Here is a 22708-nt window from a genome sequence, read left to right on the forward strand (position 1 = left end):
AGCTACTTCCTTACCTGGTTAAATGTTGGTGGAGGAGGCGGCCCTGGCGGTGGAGGTGGTCCTGGCGGTGGAGGCACAGGCATTTTCTCTTATTTAGGTTCACTCCTGGCAGAGACAAAAAGAAGACTGTTAGCAAAATATCAAGTTCATCTTGTGTTTATTCATATGACCTAAAAATGGAGCCCTTTGAGGACGCCAAGTATAATAGGAAAGGAAAATTGAAATATTTATCCATCTTCCCCAGTCCTACCATTGTACGGGCTTCTGGCCGGGTAAGGGTCGTTGTTTAATCCTGGCCAGGATGCCAGTCTCTGCACGTCACCCATCTATACTAATAAAAGGCAAAGCCCTCACTCACTCACTCACTGACTCACTGATCACTAATTCTCCAACTTCCCGTGTAAGTGGAAGGCTGAAATTTGGCAGGCTCATTCCTTACAGCTTACTTACAAAGGTTAGGCAGTTTTCATTTTGAAATTCTACGCGTAACGGTCGTAACTGGAACCTACTTTCGTTCATATACTGTAATAGCCTGCAGCTCGGTCGCCGTGTAAGAGGAGTTGCGTCTCGCATCATCACGCCTCCCATGTAATTGAGTGCCTGCCCATATAAGGTAAATATTTGCGGGTGAAGGACTGTGCTTAGCATATTCATAAGTGCAGCTACTGCAGAAACCCTCCCTCAGCGAATGTGCGAGGGAAACTTTTAAGTGCCGGGTCTGAGCTAAAATTAAATAAAACTGTGGACATCGCAAGATCGCACAAGATATTCGCGAAATACAAGTTTAATGAGAAGACGCAGTGTATAAAGTCTCAATGCTAAAGACCTGGCGAAGTCATGCCTTCTCTGCTGGCCTAAAAAAATATCTGAATCACAAACTGATGTTAATTATATTTTGTCCATGAATACTTATTAAATAATTCCAAATAGTCTGTCCGCTTCCTTTCATAGCTTTTCCGATGGTTGTGCTGCTTCCAGACATGTATTTTCGTATTAAAGCATTTAACCAATCACATTTCAGCCATCATTTGTTGCCAGGCAGAGAGGCCTTCACAATCCGTTGTGCAGGCCCTCTAACACAGAATAAATGTCGATTAAACTGTTGCTTCAACCAATCAGATTTTGAGTTGGTGTCAGTAGGGCCCTCTAGCAGGCGTAGGGCAACGTCACCGTATTCAGACCCATTGATTGGATAGAAGCTGATATGAGGAACTCTACGAGGCCACTGAACGCACCGCAGGCGCTCCGAGCGCTAGATCCTCACGCACACTACCGCCAACTTCATGGCAGGATTCTGGACAATATTATTTGCCAGACACAGACCAGATTTCAAGACCACGAAAACCTGATGTTTGTCACGCTCCTCGACCCCAGAAGTTTCGGGAATACAAGAAAAATTTCCCGCATGCAGCCTTCTCCAGTTTAACACAAGAGCCACAGCAGTTTTGATCTGTCTCGGCTAAAAACAGAACTGACTGTAATGTATGCCATGGATGATTTTGGAAAAAGATCTCCCACTGATCTCCTTGACTTCCTTCATCAGAAAAATCTGAATGAGAGCATGGGGCAGCTGTTCACATTGGTATATTTGGCGGTGACCATTCCCGTGTACACTGCTTCTGTTGAGCGGACATTTTCAGCCCTAAAGTGAATTAAAACTTATGCCAGAAATACGACAGGGCAGGTTCGACTTTCAGCATTAGCTTCGATGGCGATAGAAAGGGACTTTTTGATGGAACTGAAGTGCCGGATAATCCGTACGACAGAGTAATTGAACTGTTTGAGGAAAGAGAAGAGGATGGATTTTGTTTACAAATAATCTGAATTTTTGGTGAGTAAAATGTTGCGATTTTCCTAAATAATATTGCAAGTTTATGAGGAGTTATTGATGTTTTTTATGTGTGTCGTGGCTGTAGCTGCAGTAGAAAGGAACTTGTTCAGCCCTGGTTTGTCTATTCAATAAAGACATTTATTGTGGCAACAGGAGTTATCTATCTGCGATGCAGCGGCTCTTTTTACTGTATTTCTGCATATTAAGATGGTTTTTATAACCATAAATTAGTTTTTGAGGGGCGGGTTGATTCAGACGGAGCACTACTGAAGGCCTAGGTGTGAAATGCACAGTCCACCACTGGACCAGATGATACGTAAATTTGATGAACATTACAACTCGAAAATAAACAAACTGTAGAGAGGTTCAGATTATACTTCTCCCAGTGTGTCTCTCTAAATCCTCCGTGCGGGAACATTATCATAAGGCTTAACAATCTTATTGTTACACCTTCTATGTGCACCGAACCGTCCTTATTACGAAGTCTTCCTTGCTTTACCACTGGCTTCTTCTTTCCATTCACCTTCCTAGCTCTTTATTTGAACAGTTTTCCTTCTCACTTTTCTGCTCCTTCGCTGTCTTCTCCCTTTTCGTTCAAAATACGCGCCTCCTTGCCTTTTACAGTCAGCTCCCTTACGTCACACCATGGTGCGTTTAGCACAAGTTAATACCGGGAATGCCTGTTAAACATCTTACATTCACGAGTAGCAATTTGCGTAGTGAACACTTCGATGAATGAAACCTGTTATCTTTACAACGGTTGACAAACACGGAATGTAACTTCAAAACAACACGTCCTCCAAATACGAACCTGATTGAAAGAAATAATGATAATCAAATCCTTGATGACAGCAACACTCATAACAGTGACAAAACAATTACATTGACAATCAGGTTATGTTATTTTTAAAATGTTTCCTTTTCTTTTTCATAACTTCTTTAACACACTACTTCTCCGCTGCAAGAAGCGGGTATTTTGCTAGTTACAATATATATTTAAAAAATTAGATTAACTACCACAGTTTTATTAAAATAAAATATTGGTACAAAGAAATTGTATAGTTTCGGGCATGTGAGTAAATACAACATATAAACAGTACAATAAAGCACTTGGAGTGGGGGGGAATCCAAAGGCAGATTCAGGACTCCTCTGTAGTGATGGTGATGGTGATGGTGATGGTGACTGCTGTCAGGTATGAGTTGTGAGGAGGGAGTGAGCAATAGCTGATGTAAGGACTGCAGGTAACCAAACCCTGATGCTGGCCAGAGAAGTATGAAGGTCTGGTCAGGTCAGATTGGGGGAGCATGCACTGGTACAGCATATTGTCACAACCACTACGCAATGAAATACCTCGAGATCCCAGTTGGCATAGCCACACCCCCCCCAAGGTGGACACACAGTCCACTCCCACCCTCCAGAAATGACCCTCCATCTGCCACAGCCAGGTGTTATGTGGGAATCCCCTTGGAACTTAATTTAAACTTTAGGTTTACATCGTGCTTTGTTTCCGAAGTAGCACAACTCATGAATATGGTTGTATATGTCACTCGCTCGCTTCTTATTGTTTCGCTGCCTTCTCAATTATATAATGCATGTTTTCTTCAGCGCTTTTTGGAGCTCTTCCTTGTTTTCTACGCACTGCGTTGACTGTCAGTTCACGTGATTACGTGGGAGGCGTGATGATGTCACATGAAACTCCGCCCCCCACGGCTCGAGCCCCTCAAGCTCAACTCCATTACAGTAAATGGAGAAAAATAGGTTCCAGTTATGACCGTTACGTGTAGAATTTCGAAATGAAACGTGCCCAACTTTTGTAAGTAAGCTGTAAGGAATGAGCCTGCCAAATTTCAGCCTTCTACCTACACGGGAAGTTGGAGAATTAGTGATGAGTGAGTGAGTGAGTGAGTGAGTGAGGGCTTTGCCTTTTATTAGTATAGATTAACTATATTTGTGCTTAAAAATCATTAAAAAAATATATATTTGCATACAGTTTGTGCTGTCTGGAACAGATTAATTGTATTTACATACAATCTTATGAGTGAAACTACTTCGGTTCATGACCAAATCAGGTTACGACCAGAGTTTTGGAACAAATTATGGTCGTGAACCGAGGTTCCAGTGTATGGTATGTATCTAATATAACAGCAGGTCATGTGAAATGCAGAAATTCTCAGATTTTGGGGTGTATTGATAAAGGGGACGAGACAGAGGAGAGGAGTCATGGGGAGAACTTTGAGAATTGTCTGCAACTCAGCATCAGCAAAACCAAAAAACTGCTTATTGACTTTCACGGCACCGACGAGCCTCTGTGTCTGGTCACTACTCAGGGAGTTGATGTGGCGGAGGTGCATTGCTACAGGTACTTGGGGGTCCACATTAATGCCAAGTTGGACTGCTCTCATAACACGGAGGTACTGTATAAGAAAGGGCAGAGCTGGCTCTTTTTCCTTAGGAGACTGCGGCCCTTTAATGTGGGAAGTGACATCCTTCTCATCTTCTCCAACTCTGTAACGGTCAGTCTGGTGTTCTGGGCTGGTAACATCACTTCAAGGGAGGCCCACCGAATCAATAAACTAAGTAAGCGGCAGGATGAGTTATGGGACATACTCTGGACCCCCTGGACATAACATCAATGGAGTGAACTGAAGACAAAACTGAGTGCCATTATGAACACTACTGCACATCCTCTCCCTGACACAGCAACACTGAGGACTTTCAGCCAAAGAATCATTCAGCAGAAGTGTGTCAAGAGAAGCGGCAGGGGGCTCCATTATACCAACAGCACTACGCCTGCATAGCACCTCCCCGGGACTGCCAAGGCAGACGTTTTCTTTCGTTTCATTTTCAATTCTTCCTTTTTAGTCATTCTGGTGTGTGTTCCATTGAGTAGGTTTACACATGGCGGCACGGTGGCTCAGTGGTAGCGCTGCCTCCTCGCAGTTAGGAGACCTGGGTTCGCTTCCCGGGTCCTCCCTGTGTGGAGTTTGCATGTTCTCCCCGTGTCTGCATGGGTTTCCTCCCACAATCCAAAGACATGCAGGTTAGGTGGATTGGCGATTCTAAATTGGCCCTAGTGTGTGCTTGGTGTGTTTGTGTGTGTCCTGCGGTGGGTTGGCACCCTGCCCAGGATTGGTTCCTGCCTTGTGCCCTGTGTTGGCTGGGATTGGCTCCAGCAGACCCCCATGACCCTGTATTCGGATTCAGCGGGTTAGAAAATGGATGGATGGATGGAGGTTTACACATGTTAAAGGAAGGGGACGTTCTGAACTGCAGCCAGTTGATGTGTGACAGTGTAGTTATTTGTGGCATTCTGTTAACATCTATATAATAGGGAGTATAAAAGGGGAATAGGATCACCTAACGAACCTATCATGGCAAAACTGACCAACATCTACCATGACACCAATATAGATCTGGATAAACACAGAATAAAAAAAACTGTCACAATCACAAAATCTGTTCTAAATCAAGGCTGAAAGTGTGTCAAACTTGTAACTAAACTATTAGACTGTAAAGACCAGGGCTGTGAGAGACGCTTTATCTACTAGTGCACAAATTCTAGAAAGATGCAAACATCTGTGACACTGCGGTATATAAGCTGCTACGGACAAACAGATCAGCTAAAGAAATAAACCACAACAGAAAGGGATAAGCAGCAGACTACAACGCTCCTACAAATGCCAAGGCAAATGGAAAAATAAAAACATTTCCTGCCGCCGGCTCAGTTCTCAGAAGCTGAAGTCCTGCTGTTTGTACTCCGAGGGTACTTGTACTTTTTTCGCCCGTTTTACCAGCTCTTTTATATCCAGCAAGCATCTGGTGTGCACAGTAAAAAGGAAGTGAAGAGTCAGACGCCTGCTTCTGGTCACTGGTTTAATAACAAAACAAAAAAAAGTGTGAAGTTAAAGCAGTAGCTAATGAGCTGTTTCACAACTTCCTCTGTGAAGTTTAGTTTTTTTTTTTTGGTTATAATATATAAATTGTTCCGGCTTACAGGCTGATGCCCTTTTTTTTTAATTCAAGAAGTATCTCAGCTAGCGGGCCTGAAAGTGAAGGAGAAGCTGCTTCCTTTTTCTTAACTGTTTAAGTTGCCATTAGAAACTTCAGCAGGTTTTGTTTGGTAGACCCAAAGCGTCTTCTTTAATGCCACTAACTGCACGTCACCTCTAGAACATCTCCTTACTAAGTAATAGCAATCCCAGTTCAGCATAACTGGAACAGATTAAGAAAAACGCGGCCCTTATATTCCTATACTGTATCTCCGTGGCCAGGGCCGTCTTGACGTATGGGCATAATGGGCACTGGCTGAGACCCCCAGGAGCATAGGGGTCCATGATGTTTCTGAAGCCTGTGTATGTTTCAGTTTTGCTATCAAAATATGGGGGTCCTATGATGCTGGGACTTTGCTTGTAGTAATTCCGTGGTCTTTTCCTCTCTGCTCTTTATGTTGGCAGTAGAGTAAAAGGCCTAAATCAGCGGCAGCCATTTACTGTTTAGGCAGAGCTGCTTCATTATGTAGGTCGCTACTATCACACACTATCACATAAGGCTACTCTCTACAACAATGGTTTTCTAAGAACAGTGAGGCAAAATGACCCCTTATGTTGGCTAACTAAAAAGATTACAATATGCAAACTTTCAAGGCAACTCAGGCCCCTTCTTCAGGCGAGATGCCTTGAAAGCTTGCATATTGTAATCTTTTTAGTTAGCTGATAAAAGGGGTCATTTTGCTTGGGTTTTCTCCACATTCATAATGGCTATCACGGTACAACACCCTAAGTACTAAGAAATGCGAGAAAAAGAACTAAAGTGCCTTCTGCTACTAGATAGACAGCACCTTTGGCTGCCTAGTCACCTGTGGTCAGTAAGAATACAAATGATGGGGTCTATGGAAGAGGTGCAGGTTAGTACTGGACTCGGCCTCGCTGGCAGCACTGTGTTCTCACACCACACCATATAACGCCAGTTTACCCGTTACTCTCCTACACTGTATAGTGCAGCATACTGTATATCAAGTCCACCAGGCTGAATGACTTGTCCTTTGTCGGGTACAACTTCTCCTCTAATAGACAATAGGTGCCAGTTATTTGTAACAATGCTTGGTGACAACCTCAGCCCTGGACTAAAAGACATGCTGGGTTCAGCAGTTTGGAACTTGACTCAGTGTACCAGTGTGTCAGAGTGAAAGGTCGGGGTCGGTGCTGAGCTGAGGTAGAAGTGTATGAATAAAAAGTAGACGTAGATTAACTACATTATGGTTATGAAAGTCTGGTCAGAGATGCTTCAAATCTTAAATGTAAAAAAAAAGACCCGACGACTCTCATCAAGCGAGGATGGGCTCAGGGTACATTCGTCCCTACTCACGAAGTACTGATCGGCATGCTGGGTGAGAAGCTGTAGAGTTAAAAGGCTGGAATTGTACTAAACTGTAAGTGCGAGATTCTGGAATGACTGTTTATTCGCTACTTCTGTGTCACTAGTTAACTATCTGCAGCAATAATTTAGTTCTGTGACCAGCGGGGGCGCCCCAGAGCCCCAGACTCCAGACACAAGTGCGCGTACACAGATTAAAAAAAATAACCTTTTCAGGTTCTTTCTCCAAAACAAGTACTCACAAGCACAAATTATTCTCTACTCTCATCCAGGCAAGCCTTGCCCTCCACCTTCTGACTCCAACTCACCTGGATAAGAGCAAGTGGCGAGTTTTATGCCAGACCTGGGAGTGTGCCATACCCTGGAAGCACATACCAGTCAAGTGGAACCTCCTTAAAGTGTGTGAATCCTCTCTTCACAGCTCCCTCTGGTGGCTCCCATGTACCCTGACAGAGCTGTCCATCAGGACTACAATTCCCAAGATGCCAGCTGTACAAATGGGAGCTCTACTCAAAGGATGGTGCTGCCTGGCATACTAGGGGACAATATGGCTCCAAGAAACAGACTTTCCCTGTCCTTTCATTGTATCTTCCCGGCCAGGAAAGGAACCCACAATCAACCTGGCTGGGACACCTGTCCATCCCAAACCTTACCTTATGGCCTCCTGTCCAGTTAAGGGACCACCGTCCCTTCATTCTGGTTGGAATGCCAGTCCATCCAACCTTGATACAGACAATTCTGCCATTTGAGCAATTACCTTCCATCTACTAGATACGGTTAAACTGAGAGACGTCAACCACAGAAGATGAGCATATGGTTGGATTAAATAAGGCTGATCCAAAGAAATGTAAATACAACTTTAAGAAGCTAACCTGAAATTACAGTCAAGAAAACAAGCTCTGCGACAGGAAGAAATGGAGAGTCCTGAACAGCTTCAAGGATAAGCTACAACAGTGTCTCTCATCGCTAGATAGTTAGATAGATAGATATGAAAGGCACTATATGATAGATACATAGATATGAAAGGCACTATATGATAGATAGATAGATATGAAAGGCACTATATGATAGAGATAGATAGATAGATAGATAGATATGAAAGGCACTATATGATAGATAGATAGATAGATATGAAAGGCACTATAGATAGATAGATAGATAGATAGATATGAAAGGCACTATATAACAGATAGATAGATAGATAGATAGATAGATAGATAGATAGATAGATAGATAGATATGAAAGGCACTGTATAACAGAGATAGATAGATAGATTGATGTGAAAGGCACTATATAATAGATAGACAGATAGATAGATATGAAAGGCACTATATAACAGAGATAGACAGATAGATTGATGTGAAAGGCACTATATAATAGATAGACAGATAGATGGCACTCTCCAGATTTTCCTTTCATTTTCTGAAGGCCTTTGAATTATCCAACCTGCTATATCCTAACTACAGGTTCACAGGGGTCTGTTGGAGCCAATCCCAGTCAACATAGGGTGCAAGTCAGGAAATAAACCCCGGCCAGCTCACCGCAGCCTTTTGTATTATTTGATTCTATTTTGTTCAATAAATATTTGATCACAAATTTAAAAAAAAGACAAGGGGGTGATCTGTATGGCCGTTAACTCATCAGAAAGGTTGCAGGGAGGGCAAAGCATAATTGGCTATAACACAGATGATAATCAAACAAAAGCAATAATTAAAAATAAGAGTCACACTGAAGTAGCATAGAAGACCCACAATGCAGCCAACTAAAATTAAACCATCAAGGTGGCCAAAGGACTTCAACCCTGTGCCTTAAACGCACTGTTAAAGGTTGATTTAATTCAAAGTATAAGCATCTTTGAAACAGGCTTCCATCAAAGTTTCCATAACACCCCATAAATATCATCCTCTGCTGTTTACTACCCTATATGATTTGATCGATTATACTCTTCATGTACAGGAATTGTGGGTAAATGTTTAAAGATAATCATCATACTCCAGGGTCACTGGATTTGTGATGATATTAAGCTTGTCATTTCATTTCGGGACCTAAATTAAATGTACAGGTTTATGGTTTATGGTGCCAACTTTACAGAAATGTGTCTGGCATTAAATCTCAATCCAAACTCTTTTCATGTGTAGCCCCTTGCAGGTGGATTTTGCTGCCCACTGCTAATCAAACTGCTTATGACACGTTTGACGTCTCTCTTATTCTGTGAATTTCTGCCTAACTGAAAATGGCCTTGTTAGATTCTTGTAACTAAGGACGTGTAACGCATTGTATTTTGCTCTGAGCTCTTCACTCGTGATGATCGAGTTTGTAACGTTCTCCTCACCCCCGACTGATGCTTACTTGATTATTTTGGCCGCTTTTGTAGGTTACTTTGGATAAAAACGTCTGCTAAGCAAATACAGTTTATGTAATACATGTAAGTGTCATTTATATTGCTGTTCACACACGATGTTTCTTTTCACTCGCATGTCACAAATTCGATCTTTTTACAGTAATGTGAACTGTAAAAAAAAAAAAAAGCCTAATATAGCAAAGTCGCTATGTGTTTACTGAAATGTAACGCCTCAAGCACTTATTTTCCAAGATAGTCTTGCAGACTGAGGCTGTTATGAGTAATTAAATGCCCCCTTTGATATTCTCAGATTGTCCAATTTCTATTTTGTATCAAACCCCTCCACTTCTTGTTCTCTCGTGTCCACAGATCCGGCATAATTCCACGTAAAGCATCACAGAGCACTTGCCATTGTGAGCCGTCGAATCCACAGACGTCCTGCACTGTAACCAAGATGAAGTTAGTATTTCAGCAAGTCAACATGTCAACATGTCGCTGATATTATTGGTTGTCTATTAGGTTGCATCTGTCTGATGAATTAGTTTTTAATTAGTACACTGTCATATCTGATTTGAATCTCTTAAAATATTAATTAGAACGGTCAAACAAAACAAAAATCAGATATAAGTGACACATTGGAATTGAGTTCTTCTAACTGCAAGCTTAATGTAGCCTTAGTAGCCCATAACAACTCATAGACTCAAATGCAGTTGGCATGGATTTTTCAGCTCATTCATACATTGCTGTAGGACCCTTCAAGATAAGATGAGAAGCTCTGATATCCAGGAGAGGCTCGGAGTTGAGCTGCTGACCCTCCGCATCAAGAGGAGCCAATTGAGGTGGTTTGGGCATCTGATACCTGAAGGACGTCTCCCTGTGGACATTTTATGAACACAACCAGTTGGGAGGAGACCCTGGGGGAAGACCCAGGGCTCACTGGGAGGATTATATCTTCTAGATGGCCTGAAGTAGTGCTGGGCGATATGGAAAAATCATATATCACGATATGGATTATTTTATATCACAATAACGATATATATCACGATATACCACCCACAATAAAGTACGTTTCCAGTTATTCTCTGAAAAGTTTGACAAAAATATCATTGCATACTTTTTTTTGCAACTTTATTTTGAAGTGACATTTAACTGAACTGTCACAAAACCACAAGATGGAGTTTCTTTGCGAAAAAGTTCATTTTTATTCTTGATTATCACTTATATAAAGGGTAGAGTATGCATTGCATAGCGACAAGACATTATCATTCATTTGTCATAGCCTATTTAATGCAATATTTTCTTTAGTAATTGATAAAATTAGGTTAGAAACGATAGAAACGATAGAAGAGAAATAGGACGATAGACACTTTTCTATCGTCCCCACGATATATATTGTCATATCACCCAGCACCAGCCTGAAGTACTAGGGTGTTGTACCGTGTTGGCCATTATGAATGTAGTGAGAAGTCAACCAAAATGGCTCCTTTTATTGGCTAACTAAAAAGATTACAATATGCACGCTTTCAAGGCAACTCAGGCCCCTTCTTCAGGCGAGATGTAATCTTGTCCTAGTGTGTGTGTATATAAACACAGGGAACTCCAGTTTCTGTATTCCATCTTGCCTGAAGAAAGGGCCTGAGTTGTCATTTTGCTTGGCTTTTCTCTAGATGACCTGAGAAAACCTTGGCTAGTATGGCTGGGGAAACGGAACATAAGAAATTTGACAAATGAGAGGAGACCATTCAGTCCATGAAGCCCGTTTGTTTTACTAATAGCTAAGTTGTCCCAATGTCCCCTCCTGATTCTTCTTAAAGGTTGTCAATGTTTCTGGTTCGACTCCATGTCTAGGTAGTGTGGGGGATGGCCGGAGCCCTTGTCCGGTCGGGACGCCTCCACGCTGGGAGGTCCAGGGGAGCAAATGTGGTCAGAGGGTTGCCAGCAGTGCCTTGGATTCCTGCAGGGCTCCATGGGAGTTGGAGTTTGGTGCAGCCCTGTTGGGATCTGTGGGCACCGCCAGTTGCTGAGCCCTCATGGGCAGTTCTTCCACCACACCTGGAAGTCGGTCATCAAGCAACTGGAGCACTTATGGGTGCCTTATAAAAGGGACCAGCAACCACTCGTGCAGGAGCCAGAGTCGGGAGGAGGGAGACGAAGCTTGCCAGGAGGAGTGGAGGAGTAAAAAGAAAGAGGACGAGAAGAAGAGAATTGTGTTGTGATTGAGCTGGACTGTGTTTGACTTGCAGGAGACAGGGAAGACGTTTCCCACAAGAGAAAAACAAAAATAAAGCTTGTGCCTTCTGCGTCTGTTTGTGTCGGGTAGGGTGCCTGGCATGCCCCCTGTGGGTGCCATAGTGGTTTGTTGCACAGTCCCATAACTTTTTGCGTAAATACGTGTTTCCTGGCTTCAGTCCTAAATGCACATCCCCTTAATTTGATGTTCTCGAGGACGTGATTCACCCTTAGGCTGAGAGAATTCTGCTGGACCAACTTTATCACTCCCTTTGAGGATTTCAGACACCTGGATGAGGTCCCCACGCCGTCTCCTCTGCTCAGACTAAGCAGGTTTCATTCTCTGAGTCTGTCCAGTAGGACATGTCCTGGGATGCACCTGGTTGTTCTGCTTGAGAAGGTTTGGGCCTCACTGCTAAGACGGTTGCCCCCAGTGACCTGGTCTCTGATAAATGGTGGATAATGAAATAAAATGAATTGCTTCACACCCCCCTGCCTTTAGGATTACGGGAGCAGTTGCCTCTAAAACCCCCTCATAGATGCTGCCTATGGCGAACTCAAAGCAGTGACCACATTTTTTCTTGGGAGAGTCAATAGGTTTACTCCCACTAAAAATGACATCTCATATTTGCCACAAGATCACCTAAGGTAAGGATCCCACAAAAAAGAACTGGAATATGTTGCTAGGGAAACGAAAGTCCGGCTTGCCCAGCTCACCTTTTTCCCATTGGAACCTTTGCAACATAAGCTGTCCTAAAAGTGCAGTAGCCTGACTTCCAAAAGAGTAAACTTGGCTCTAAGGCTTGAGATTTACAAGAAAATGAAAATGAATCGTCTGTGAAATTCTATCCACGAATAAATGTTTTGGAACTCTGCGGTGCAGCACTAGTCTACCAATATTAATTCACCACCCATGTTTTTCAATGTGGTGTTAAAGGGAGCTGGGCATAATCTGGCAGGAACAGGAACTGAGCAAAAAAAACGACTCCAAAAATAACAAAGTTTAAAAAAGAAAAAAAAAAACAAATTCTCATTAACACAAGCACAAAAAGTAGAGATGAAGTAAGACGAAGCAAGCGGGGTAAGTATATAGAAGTGAGATGAAAACAGCAGCAGTTGTTTTAGGGTCAGTCACACTCTCAAGTCTGCCGATGCCACTTGGACACATGGACAATAACGAATACTCAGGCAAGGGAGCTCAGCAGAAATCTCACTACAGTATGTCACGACTTAGCCGCCTTGTTTGAGTTCTGCTCCCCTGACCTGGACAAGCAGCTTATAAAATGGATGGACGGATTACAAATCTGTTGGAGTTCAAACAACTCAAAGGAGACGCAGGACGTTTTTACCACACTACCGATGTGGTTTCTTGCTGACCCGGCCAACAGCTTATCCACTAAGACGGAGGTCTTTCCCCACTTCTGTGCCATCATGAGCCAGACTTGTGCAGTTGTCTCGTTATCTACTGTCACCTCAACCATCACTCGGCTGTAGGGAATCCATAATCGGGAGCCAGGGATTCCCGGACATTTTTCATTAATTTCAGCAGTTTCATTCCCGGGAAACCAGGAACAGCCAAGCTTGCATATATAGCATGTAAAAGTGTAAAAATCGTTGAGTTATAGTTGAAAATAAATACGTTTTTTTGGCCCACGGCGTAGTGTGTTGCCGATTGATTCAGTCAACAACAGACCAGCAGCAGTCGTCAGTCTCCCGGCTCCCACTAAGACCGAGTACAGTGGACTGGGAGGAGTCTGCACTCTGCAGCTCACGAATGCCGGGACGGGGCAGACTTCATTGACGTCTGTCAGACAACAGCTTTGAACAGCAACTTGAAATTGCAATGCGTCAGTCAGTCTGTTGCATCCGCATTATCTGTGCCAAGAAACTTAGCATCACAGAATGATGACAAGAAACTGGATGCATTAGTAAAAGCTGAAATGGCGGTGTTTCAGAGCAACAGCAAGTGTTTAGAGCAAGTGTATCAGTATCTGTTGACTGTGCCGCCTGCTTCAATGGAGGTAGAGCGTGCTCTCTCAGCGACTGGCGTACTCTGCATGAAGGTGTGTTCTCGCCTGGACGAGCGCACGCTGGAGATGTTGTGCTTTCTACGCTCTTATTACCGCCACTAACTAGATAGATAGATAGATAGATAGATACTTTATTAATCCCAAGGGGAAATTCACAGATACGTGTACTGATATGGCAGCATGAACTGCTTGTAGTTAAGGTTAGTCTTTCATTGGTGTCAACGTATTGCAGTAGTGTCGGGCGTTCTAAAACCGTTCACATGTGAGATGCCCGTGCACTGTGTCATCCCCAGGAGCCGAATGACATGTGAGATTCCCGAATTCTCGGGAATGGATAAACCCGTCTGAGAATGGATTCCCTACTCGGCAGCCTTCTCAGCCAAACCAGTTGTAGGTAGGGTGACATTTCTTACATGTTGTCTCATGCAAGAATCATTTACATTGGCCATTTTGTGGTCATCCATTACATTTGGAGCTTGCCTAAATATAATAACTGTGCCATTTCATATATTTGTCTTTATATTTTTTGTTTGAAAATGTCAAGAAACTGTCCAAATAGAGACTGTAATATCTCTATTAGCTTAATTCTTAGTCTGGGGTGCTATTATAACACACTGCCAAAAGAAACACAGGCAGGCTGTGTGGCACAGTGGTTAAGGCTTTAGACTTCAAACTCTGAAGTTGTGGGTTCAAATCCCACTACTGACACCACTATGTGACACTGAGCAAGTCACATCTCCTGCTTGTGTTCCAATTGGAAACATAACCAATTGTATCATCTTGAATGATGGCATGAGCCAAATACGTAAATGGCTCAGCTAGCTTCAGCCATCACATGTGCACTGTGGCACTTATTTTGGTCTCCTCCTGCAGTTACTTTCCGCTCAAACACATAAAATTTACATGAACCAAAATGCACATTTGTGACGTGGAATAAATAAGTGCACCCCTATGTCCCTGGCACAGTGCAGGCTTTTAAAGAATAATTGCGTCCCGAGAGCGTGCAGGCCCAGAACAGGAGTGGGTGTGCACATGATGGCACCACTCCAAGGTTTGATTGCCGTGCTTGGCTGATCACACACTCACGTGCAAATGCGAACAGATCAGTCAGGTGCTTCATTCACACCTCGGAGTGGGCAGAGGGTCACAACTGCACCTCCATTAGGCCATATAAAGTAGCCTGCATGGAAGACGGAAGGACAGAGAGAACAGAGAAAAAACAAAAAGGAGCGAACAGAGGTTAAAGAGGAAGAAAGAGCGAGAGGCAGGATCAGGAGAGGCCATGCTGGACAGGAATAGAGGCAAGTGGCCGGGAGCGGAGGGTGATGCCGAGGGGTAGGAGCGGCCTGTTATGCGGTTTGTCCCACAGACGCCAAAGCAACGGTGGCAGGAGATGTATGTGCAGCTCAGCATGGCACCCCATGGATGCTGGTAATAATAATAATAATAATAATAAATTTTATTTATATAGTGCCTTTCCCATGCTCAAGGCACTTACAGAGTATAAGAAAGAACAGCAGGGTATACAGTATATAGCATTGTACAAACCAAATAAATACATAAATGAGGCCAGTGCAATGCAAGTCCTGTTGGATGTTGGACTTTTTAGATGATGGTTTGGAAGAGCCAGTTGTCTATGAGGGCTACATCTGCAAGAGATGCCAGCTGATCCGAGCTCAGGGTCGCTGAACTGGAGGAGGAGTTGGCTGACCTGCGTTGTAATAGAGAATTGGCGGACTTGGCCCAGGTGTCCTTTAGAGAGATAGTGTGCACCCCTAAGGTGGCGGGAGGAGATTCCAGACCAGACAGGTAGGAATAGGTGGGTCACGGTGCAAGGCGTAAGGTAAAGGGTGCACACTGTCCTGGGGCATCAACCCCAGAATTAGAAGTGTCTAACCGTTATCATGTCCTGCCGGAGCTGGACGGTGACTCTGATAATTCTGAGGTGGTAGGCAGGGTTGAGGAGCCCCAACGGGCCACCTCAAAACCAGTTCCCAAAAAGAGAGGTAGTGATAGTTGGGGACTCAATCATTAGGGGGATTGAAGCGCAGGTGTGCTCCAGAGAGAGAGTCTCGACGGTGTGTTGCCTTCCGGGAGCACAGGTGGGAGACCTCCCTGGAAGGGTGGATAGGCTCTTGGCCAGAGCGGGGGTGGATCCAGTTGTCATTGTCCACGTTGGAACAAATGACATACATAAGGGTAGTCTGTCAGTTCTGCGATCCAAATTCAAAGAGTTAGGTACCAAGCTGAGGAGCAGAACTGACAAGGTAGTCTTCTCCGAAGTTCTGCCTGTGCCACGCGCCAGTCCAGGTAAGATTGAGGAGATTAGAAGGCTTAACGCGTGGCTCAAATCTTGGTGCAGGGTAGAAGGGTATAGGTTTATGGGGCATTGGGACTCCTTTGGAACAGATGGGACCTGTTCCGCCGTGACGGGTTACATCTGAACCGGAGGGGCACCAATGTATTGGGGAGGCGTATGTGTAGGCTAGTCGAGGATTGTTTAAACTAGGGAATGGGGGCAGGGAGTTTAGGACAGGCCAGATTTAGATCTATACATGGAAGAACAAACAATGGTGTAGAAATAAAAATGCATAGTAATGTAAATTTTAAGCAAACACGTAAAGATAGAAGGATTAACACATTAAAAATAGCTTGCCTTAATGCTAGAAGTATCAAAAATAAGGTAAGTGAGTTGGAGTTGTATGTAGCAGAGCACAATTATGATATTATAGCAATAACGGAAACCTGGCTAAATAACAAAGATGGGGATGAGTGTAACATAGAGGGATACACATTTTTTAGGAAGGATAGACAGAACAGAAAAGGAGGTGGGGTTGCTGTTTATGCCAAACAGGATTTAAATGTAAGTCATCTTCAGTTGGATGATGAGCCCCATCTTAGTGAGGACATGTGGCTTCGCCTGGAAAATATTAGGGAAAAGGTCTTATTTTAGGAGTGTGTTATAGACCACCCAATTCAGACAGTAATTTCAACACACATCTTTTTAGTAATATCAAAAAGGCAAGTTTACAGGGGGATATTATAGTCATGGGGACTTTAATTATCCAAATATTAACTGGGATAACCTTACAGATGGAGGAGCACAAGAGCAGGAGTTTTAGAAGTAATCAGCGACTGTTTTTAACACAGCATGTTAAAGCACCAACAAGGGGTGAAGCCTGTCTGGATTTAGTATTCTGTAATAATCAGGATAGAATTGAGGGTGTAGAGGTGATTGAACCACTAGGGTCAAGTGACCATAATGTAATACAATTCTCAGTATTTTGTAAGAGTACAGATGCAAAGACTAAAATTGTTAAATTGAACTTTATTAGGGCTAATTTTGAGCAGATTTAGCGCGTATGAGAAAATGAGGGCAACCATTAAGAAGGATATCAGAGAGGCTAAAAGACAGTTGGAGAGGAATATAGCAGATAAGGCGAAAGAAGACCCCAAGAGATTCTTTCAGTATTTTAGTAGTAAAAGAACAGTTAAGGAGGAGGTCAAGTTCATCAGGAATAGTAAAGGGGAATTAAAAGATACAGACAGTGAAATAGCAGATGCCCTAAACTTACATTTTCTGAGGTGTTTACAAGTGAGCAAGTGGATAACCTCAGAGCAGTAACAACTACTAAGGAGGTACTGAGGATTTGGAAATTGTAGAGGGAGAAGTGCTGCTCAGATTAAATAAGATGAAATCAAACAAATCACCAGGACCAGATAATATTTATCCTCGTGTTCTTAAGGAGGCTAGTGAGTACATATATAAACCCTTGACACATATTTTTAGGAAGTCACTGTGCACTGGAGAGATTCCAAAGGACTGGAAAATGGCAAATATCATCCCATTATATAAAAAGGGTGACAGGGCAGATCCAAGCAACTATAGGCCAGTAAGCTTAACATGCATCACAGGAAAATTAATGGAAGGAATTATTAAGGATAAGATTGAGCAACACATGGCAAGGACAGGAGTTATTCTGAACAGTCAGCATGGGTTCAGAAGAGGGAGGTCGTGTTTTACTAACATGTTGGAATTCTATGAGGAGGCAACAAAAGGATACGATCAAAGTGGAGCTTATGATATTATTTATCTGGACTTTCAGAAAGCATTTGATAAGGTGCCACATGAGAGGTTGGGCATCAAGTTAAAAGAAGTGGAGTTCAGGGTGATGTTTTTAGATGGGTGCAGAATTGGCTCAGACACAGGAAGCAGAGGGTGATGGTGCGAGGAACCTCATCAGAACTGGCCGATGTTAAGAGTGGTGTTCCACAGGGGTCAGTGCTAGGGCGCTGCTATTTTTAATATATATAAATGATTTAGATAGGAATATAAGTAACAAGCTGGTTAAGTTTGCAGATGATACCAAGATAGGTGGATTAGCAGATAATTTGGAATCCGTTATATCATTACAGAAGGACTTGGATAGCATACAGGCTTGGGCAGATTTGTGGCAGATGAAATTTAATGTCAGTAAATGTAAAGTATTACACATAGGAAGTAAAAATATTAGGTTTGAATACACAATGGGCGGTCGAAAAATCGAGAGTACACCTTATGAGAAGGATTTAGGAGTCATAGTGGACTCCAAGCTATCAACTTCAAACAGTGTTCAGAAGCCATTAAGAAGGCTAACAGAATGTTAGGTTATATAGCACGATCTGTGGAGTACAAGTCCAAGGAGGTTATGCTCAACCTTTATAATGCACTGGTGAGGCCTCATCTTGAGTACTGTGTGCAGTTTTGGTCTCCAGGCTACAAAAAGGACATAGCAGCACTAGAAAAGGTCCAGAGAAGAGCGACTAGGCTGATTCCAGGTCTACAGGGGTTGAATTATGAGGAAAGATTAAAAGAGCTGAGCCTTTACAGTTTAAGCAAAAGAAGATTAAGAGGTGACATGATTGAAGTGTTTAAAATTATGAAGGGAATTAGTACAGTGGATCGAGACTTGTATTTTAAAATGAGCTCATCAAGAACACGGGACACAGTTGGGAAACTTGTTAAGGGTAAATTTCGCACAAACATTAGGAAGTTTTTCTTTACACAAAGAACGATAGACACTTGGAATAAGTTACCAAGTAGTGTGGTAGACAGTAAGACGTTAGGGACTTTCAAAACTCGACTTGATGTTTTCTTGGAGGAAGCAAGTGGATAGGACTGGCGAGCTTTGTTGGGCTGAATGGCCTGTTCTCGTCTAGATTGTTCTAATTCTAATTCTAATTCTAAAGAAGATTACGACAGTGAATTCAGAGTAATGGGGACCCAAGCCAGGTATTTAGGGTTGCACCTGTCAGAAAGACGTCTCCTCTCCTTAACCCACACGGGAGGAGACATCTTCCTGTTTTAGAAGGAAGAATTGGGGCTTAGGTACTTTTAAGGATCCTACTTGTGATTTTAACCTCAATTTCATGGCTTATTTACTGGACTTTTTAACTTCCACATTCACTTGTTTTGATCTGAATCACTGCACTGTTTGCACTTTCATTTTGTGTGGACGTTAATAAAAGCAATACAAGTCCCCTTAGTGAACGTGTGTGTCCTCATTTGCTCATCGGCTCCTCTCTGTTCATGACAATCCATGATTTTTTGAGTATGTGACAACAGAGAACGGAGCCAACCCGGAGTGTCACACACCACTTCAGACCTATAAGTTTAGAATCAGGTGTTCCAGATTATGTGCCGATGATCCGAACCTCCTGAGGGCGTATGCAGGTGGACCTTTCAATCACAGATATCTCTTGTAAGAGAGGGGCTTCAGGGAGCTCTGTAAAATGCGCTGATTCGCAAGGTTCAAGAGTCACGGTCACATAACTAAAGACGAGACACTGGTGAATTCCCATGTTTTGTCATTTATTTAAAATACAACAAACAATTTACAGCAATAAGCAAGTAAATCAGTAGGACAGTGTAAAGTAAACCAAGATGGTGGAACACAAAGCCTCTTGGGAGCAGAAAACCCCTTCTGGGGGTTCAGACATGACTTTACTAAGCTCTCTGACACCAAGGGTCTGGTGTTCTCTTTGCCATTGACGTGTGTGGTATCATCGTGCCAAGATCAGATCAGCTCTCTAAGACCCTCAGAAGGTAGGTTGTGTATGTCTAGTAGTCTGGCAAGGGATTTGAAATTATAGGAAATCAACCATTGCACTGTAAGGAGAATAAATCATCTACAAGTGGTGTAGATTTCAAAAGATGAGGAGTTAAAAGCAAATTCAGCCCAACAGCTGACCGTTTGATACTAAAAGAAGCCAAGAACCCAAAAACGTAATTGTAGGATCTGCAAAAGCGACAAAGTGCATGCATTTACAATCGGAGAGAGACTGCACGAATGTGACCTTCATACAAGGGGTGCCAAGAAAAAGCCTTTGCTGTCCAAAACGAACACTGGAGCAAGACTACAGCTTTCCCATGAACATCTCGGCAAAGACCAGACCTTCAAGAACAATGTGCTCTGGACGGAAGTCCTTGGTCATAATAAAAGTAGACAAAATTTGTGGCAAACTGAAGACAGCATTTCAGGAGAAAAACCTCACACCAACTGTGAAGCATGGCGGTGGAAACGTTCTGGTTTGGGGTTGGTTTGGCCTGGGCAGCCTATGCAGCCATCGAGTCAACTATGAATTCTGCGTCACATCAAAGTGTGCTTGAGGAGAATGTGAGGCTACTTGTCCAAAAGTTGAAGGTGAACCAGATATGGACCTTTCAACACATCAATGACCTGAACCACACAAAAGTAAATCCACCAAGGAATGGCTCAACATGAAGAAATGGAGAGTTGTGGCCTGGCTTAGTCAAAGCACCGATTTGAATCTCATTGAAATGTTGTGTAGGGATCTGATAACGGGCAAAACGTGCGAGCAAACCTCTTGTAACTGAAGGAATCGTGCATGGAGGAGAGGTCAAAAATGTCGGTGGCAGAGTGTGGTGGGCAGGTATGCAAAATGCCCACAAAAAGTCAATTCTGCCTAAGGGGAGGCCAAGGGTGTGCTTACTTTTGCCCAGTACATCGACTGATATTTTTGCTGAACATTTGCCACTTTTCCTCGTGTTTCTAGTCAAGTACATCCCCTTTATCTGTGGGCACGGTTTGCATGAAGATCAGCTGCTTGTCTGTTCAAATACGTGTGTTCACTTTTTGACACGAGTCTTGAGTGTACATATGCAGACTTAAAAAGAAAAAAAAAGGGCAGAAATACACTGTTAGAAAAGGAAGGAAGGGAAGGTCCTGCGGGAGTCATCATCAATGGCTAAACGGTCTGAGAGCTGCACTTTGGGTGTGGGAGTTGGGGGGATACTTTATATTCAGTTCTGTACAAAAGGGTAGCAGTGGTCAGCCACACACTCTGTGTGCCTCTTCTGCTGCTCTCTTCTAATGTCTGCAGCCGCAGTTTGTTACGTATCTTATATATTATAGTCTTACCAGTCCACTCTTTATCATTTGCATTTTCATCGAATTTGTCCACTGCAAGACATTTGTGTTGCATGCTGTGTCTTTAACAGAAACAAAGAAAGCCCTTCTTAAAAGCCATTTTGCATGAAAAAAGAAGCCCATCACAAGTCTGCTTTGACTTAGGCCTCCAACTTCCTGCAACACAGGAAGAATAATGAAACCACAGTCATCCTGCTTGTTCAGCACTTCTATTTTACAAGTCAACTTGCAAAGAATGTACAATAATAAAAGCAACTTGAAAGCTCTGGAGTGCAGTGGATCACCTAAATATGCACGCTGCAGGGTCGGTCACCGCTGAGCTGCTTTATATTTCAGCACGGCTTTCCTCATTTCGCCCACACCAGCCGGTTACTTTTCATAATACAGTACACTATTTACTTTTATTTATATTGTGAACCTGCTCTTTCAAAGGTTACAGAGCCAATCATGAACATAACTGGCCCCCTGGAGGGCACACCTACATAAAACAGAATTGAACATGGCAGCAATACTGATAATGCCACTATAACATCTTCTACTCAGGTCTTAACCCACAAACAACTCTCTGACAAAGGCTGCATTCTTTAATCCGCTGTCTAAGTCTCAACCGTTTTATATTCCATATCCCTTCTAAAAAAACACGGTGGTTAGAGTTATGCAGCTGGCACAGGCCTGTCTCCTTTCTCTTCACTCTGTTCACCTCCAATTATAAACTTAACAGCAGGTCATGTCACTTGCAGAACGTCTCAGATGATTCTGCACTTTTAGGAGATGAGACAGAGGAGAGGAGTCAAGTGGAGGACTTTGTTTCTTGGTGCAAAGGGAATTGTCTGCAACTGAACAAAACTAATGAACTGCTTATTGACTTTCACCACACCAAAGAGCCTCAGGGAGTGGGTGGCAGAGGTGGGGTACTCCTGTAAGTACTTTAGGGTCCACATCAGTGACAGGTTGGACTGGTCTTGGAACACAGAGGAACTACAGACAAAAGGACAGAGCAGACTCTTACTTCTTAGGAGGTTCATTTGGGAAGTGACATCTTTCACTACCCACATTACAACTGATAATCACTGCGATTGTTCTGGGCTGGTCACATTGCTTCAAGAGTGGCTCACCAAATCAACAGGATAATTAAAAGTGCCGGCGCAGTTATGGGACACACTGTGGACTCCCTGGAGGTCGTAGAGGAGGAGAGAATGAAAACAAAACTGAGTGCCATTATGAGCAGTGCTGCACATCCTCTATCTGGCACAGCAACATTGGGGACTTTCAGACATCCAATTATTAAGCAGAAGAACATCATGACAGGGGGGCTCCTTTATACCAACAGCAATATGTATGCATAATGTCTCACCATTTTCTTACATTTTTAAAGGTAAGGCTTCCTTCTGATGGCTCTTCCATGAAGGCCATGTCCATGTAATGTATGTAATGCTGCACAGTAGAGGAGCGCTCCATCACTCCATACTCAG

At 43.1% G+C, this 22708-nt stretch overlaps 1 protein-coding gene across 5 annotated transcripts in view; it reads right to left on the reverse strand.

Moving 5' to 3' along the window:
• wipf1a (WAS/WASL interacting protein family, member 1a) overlaps window positions 1-22708 on the reverse strand; it is a 205605-nt gene that overhangs the window by 50261 nt on the left and 132636 nt on the right. For all 5 annotated transcript variants that reach the window (XM_039757670.1, XM_039757669.1, XM_039757671.1 and 2 more), the window contains one exon: window positions 15-105. In XM_039757670.1, coding sequence (XP_039613604.1) covers window positions 15-83 — 69 coding nt within the window. In that variant the 5' untranslated portion in view covers window positions 84-105. The remainder of the gene's footprint in view (window positions 1-14; window positions 106-22708) is intronic.

Source organism: Polypterus senegalus, chromosome 6 (assembly GCF_016835505.1).
Source record: "Polypterus senegalus isolate Bchr_013 chromosome 6, ASM1683550v1, whole genome shotgun sequence".
Classification (NCBI taxonomy): domain Eukaryota; kingdom Metazoa; phylum Chordata; class Cladistia; order Polypteriformes; family Polypteridae; genus Polypterus; species Polypterus senegalus.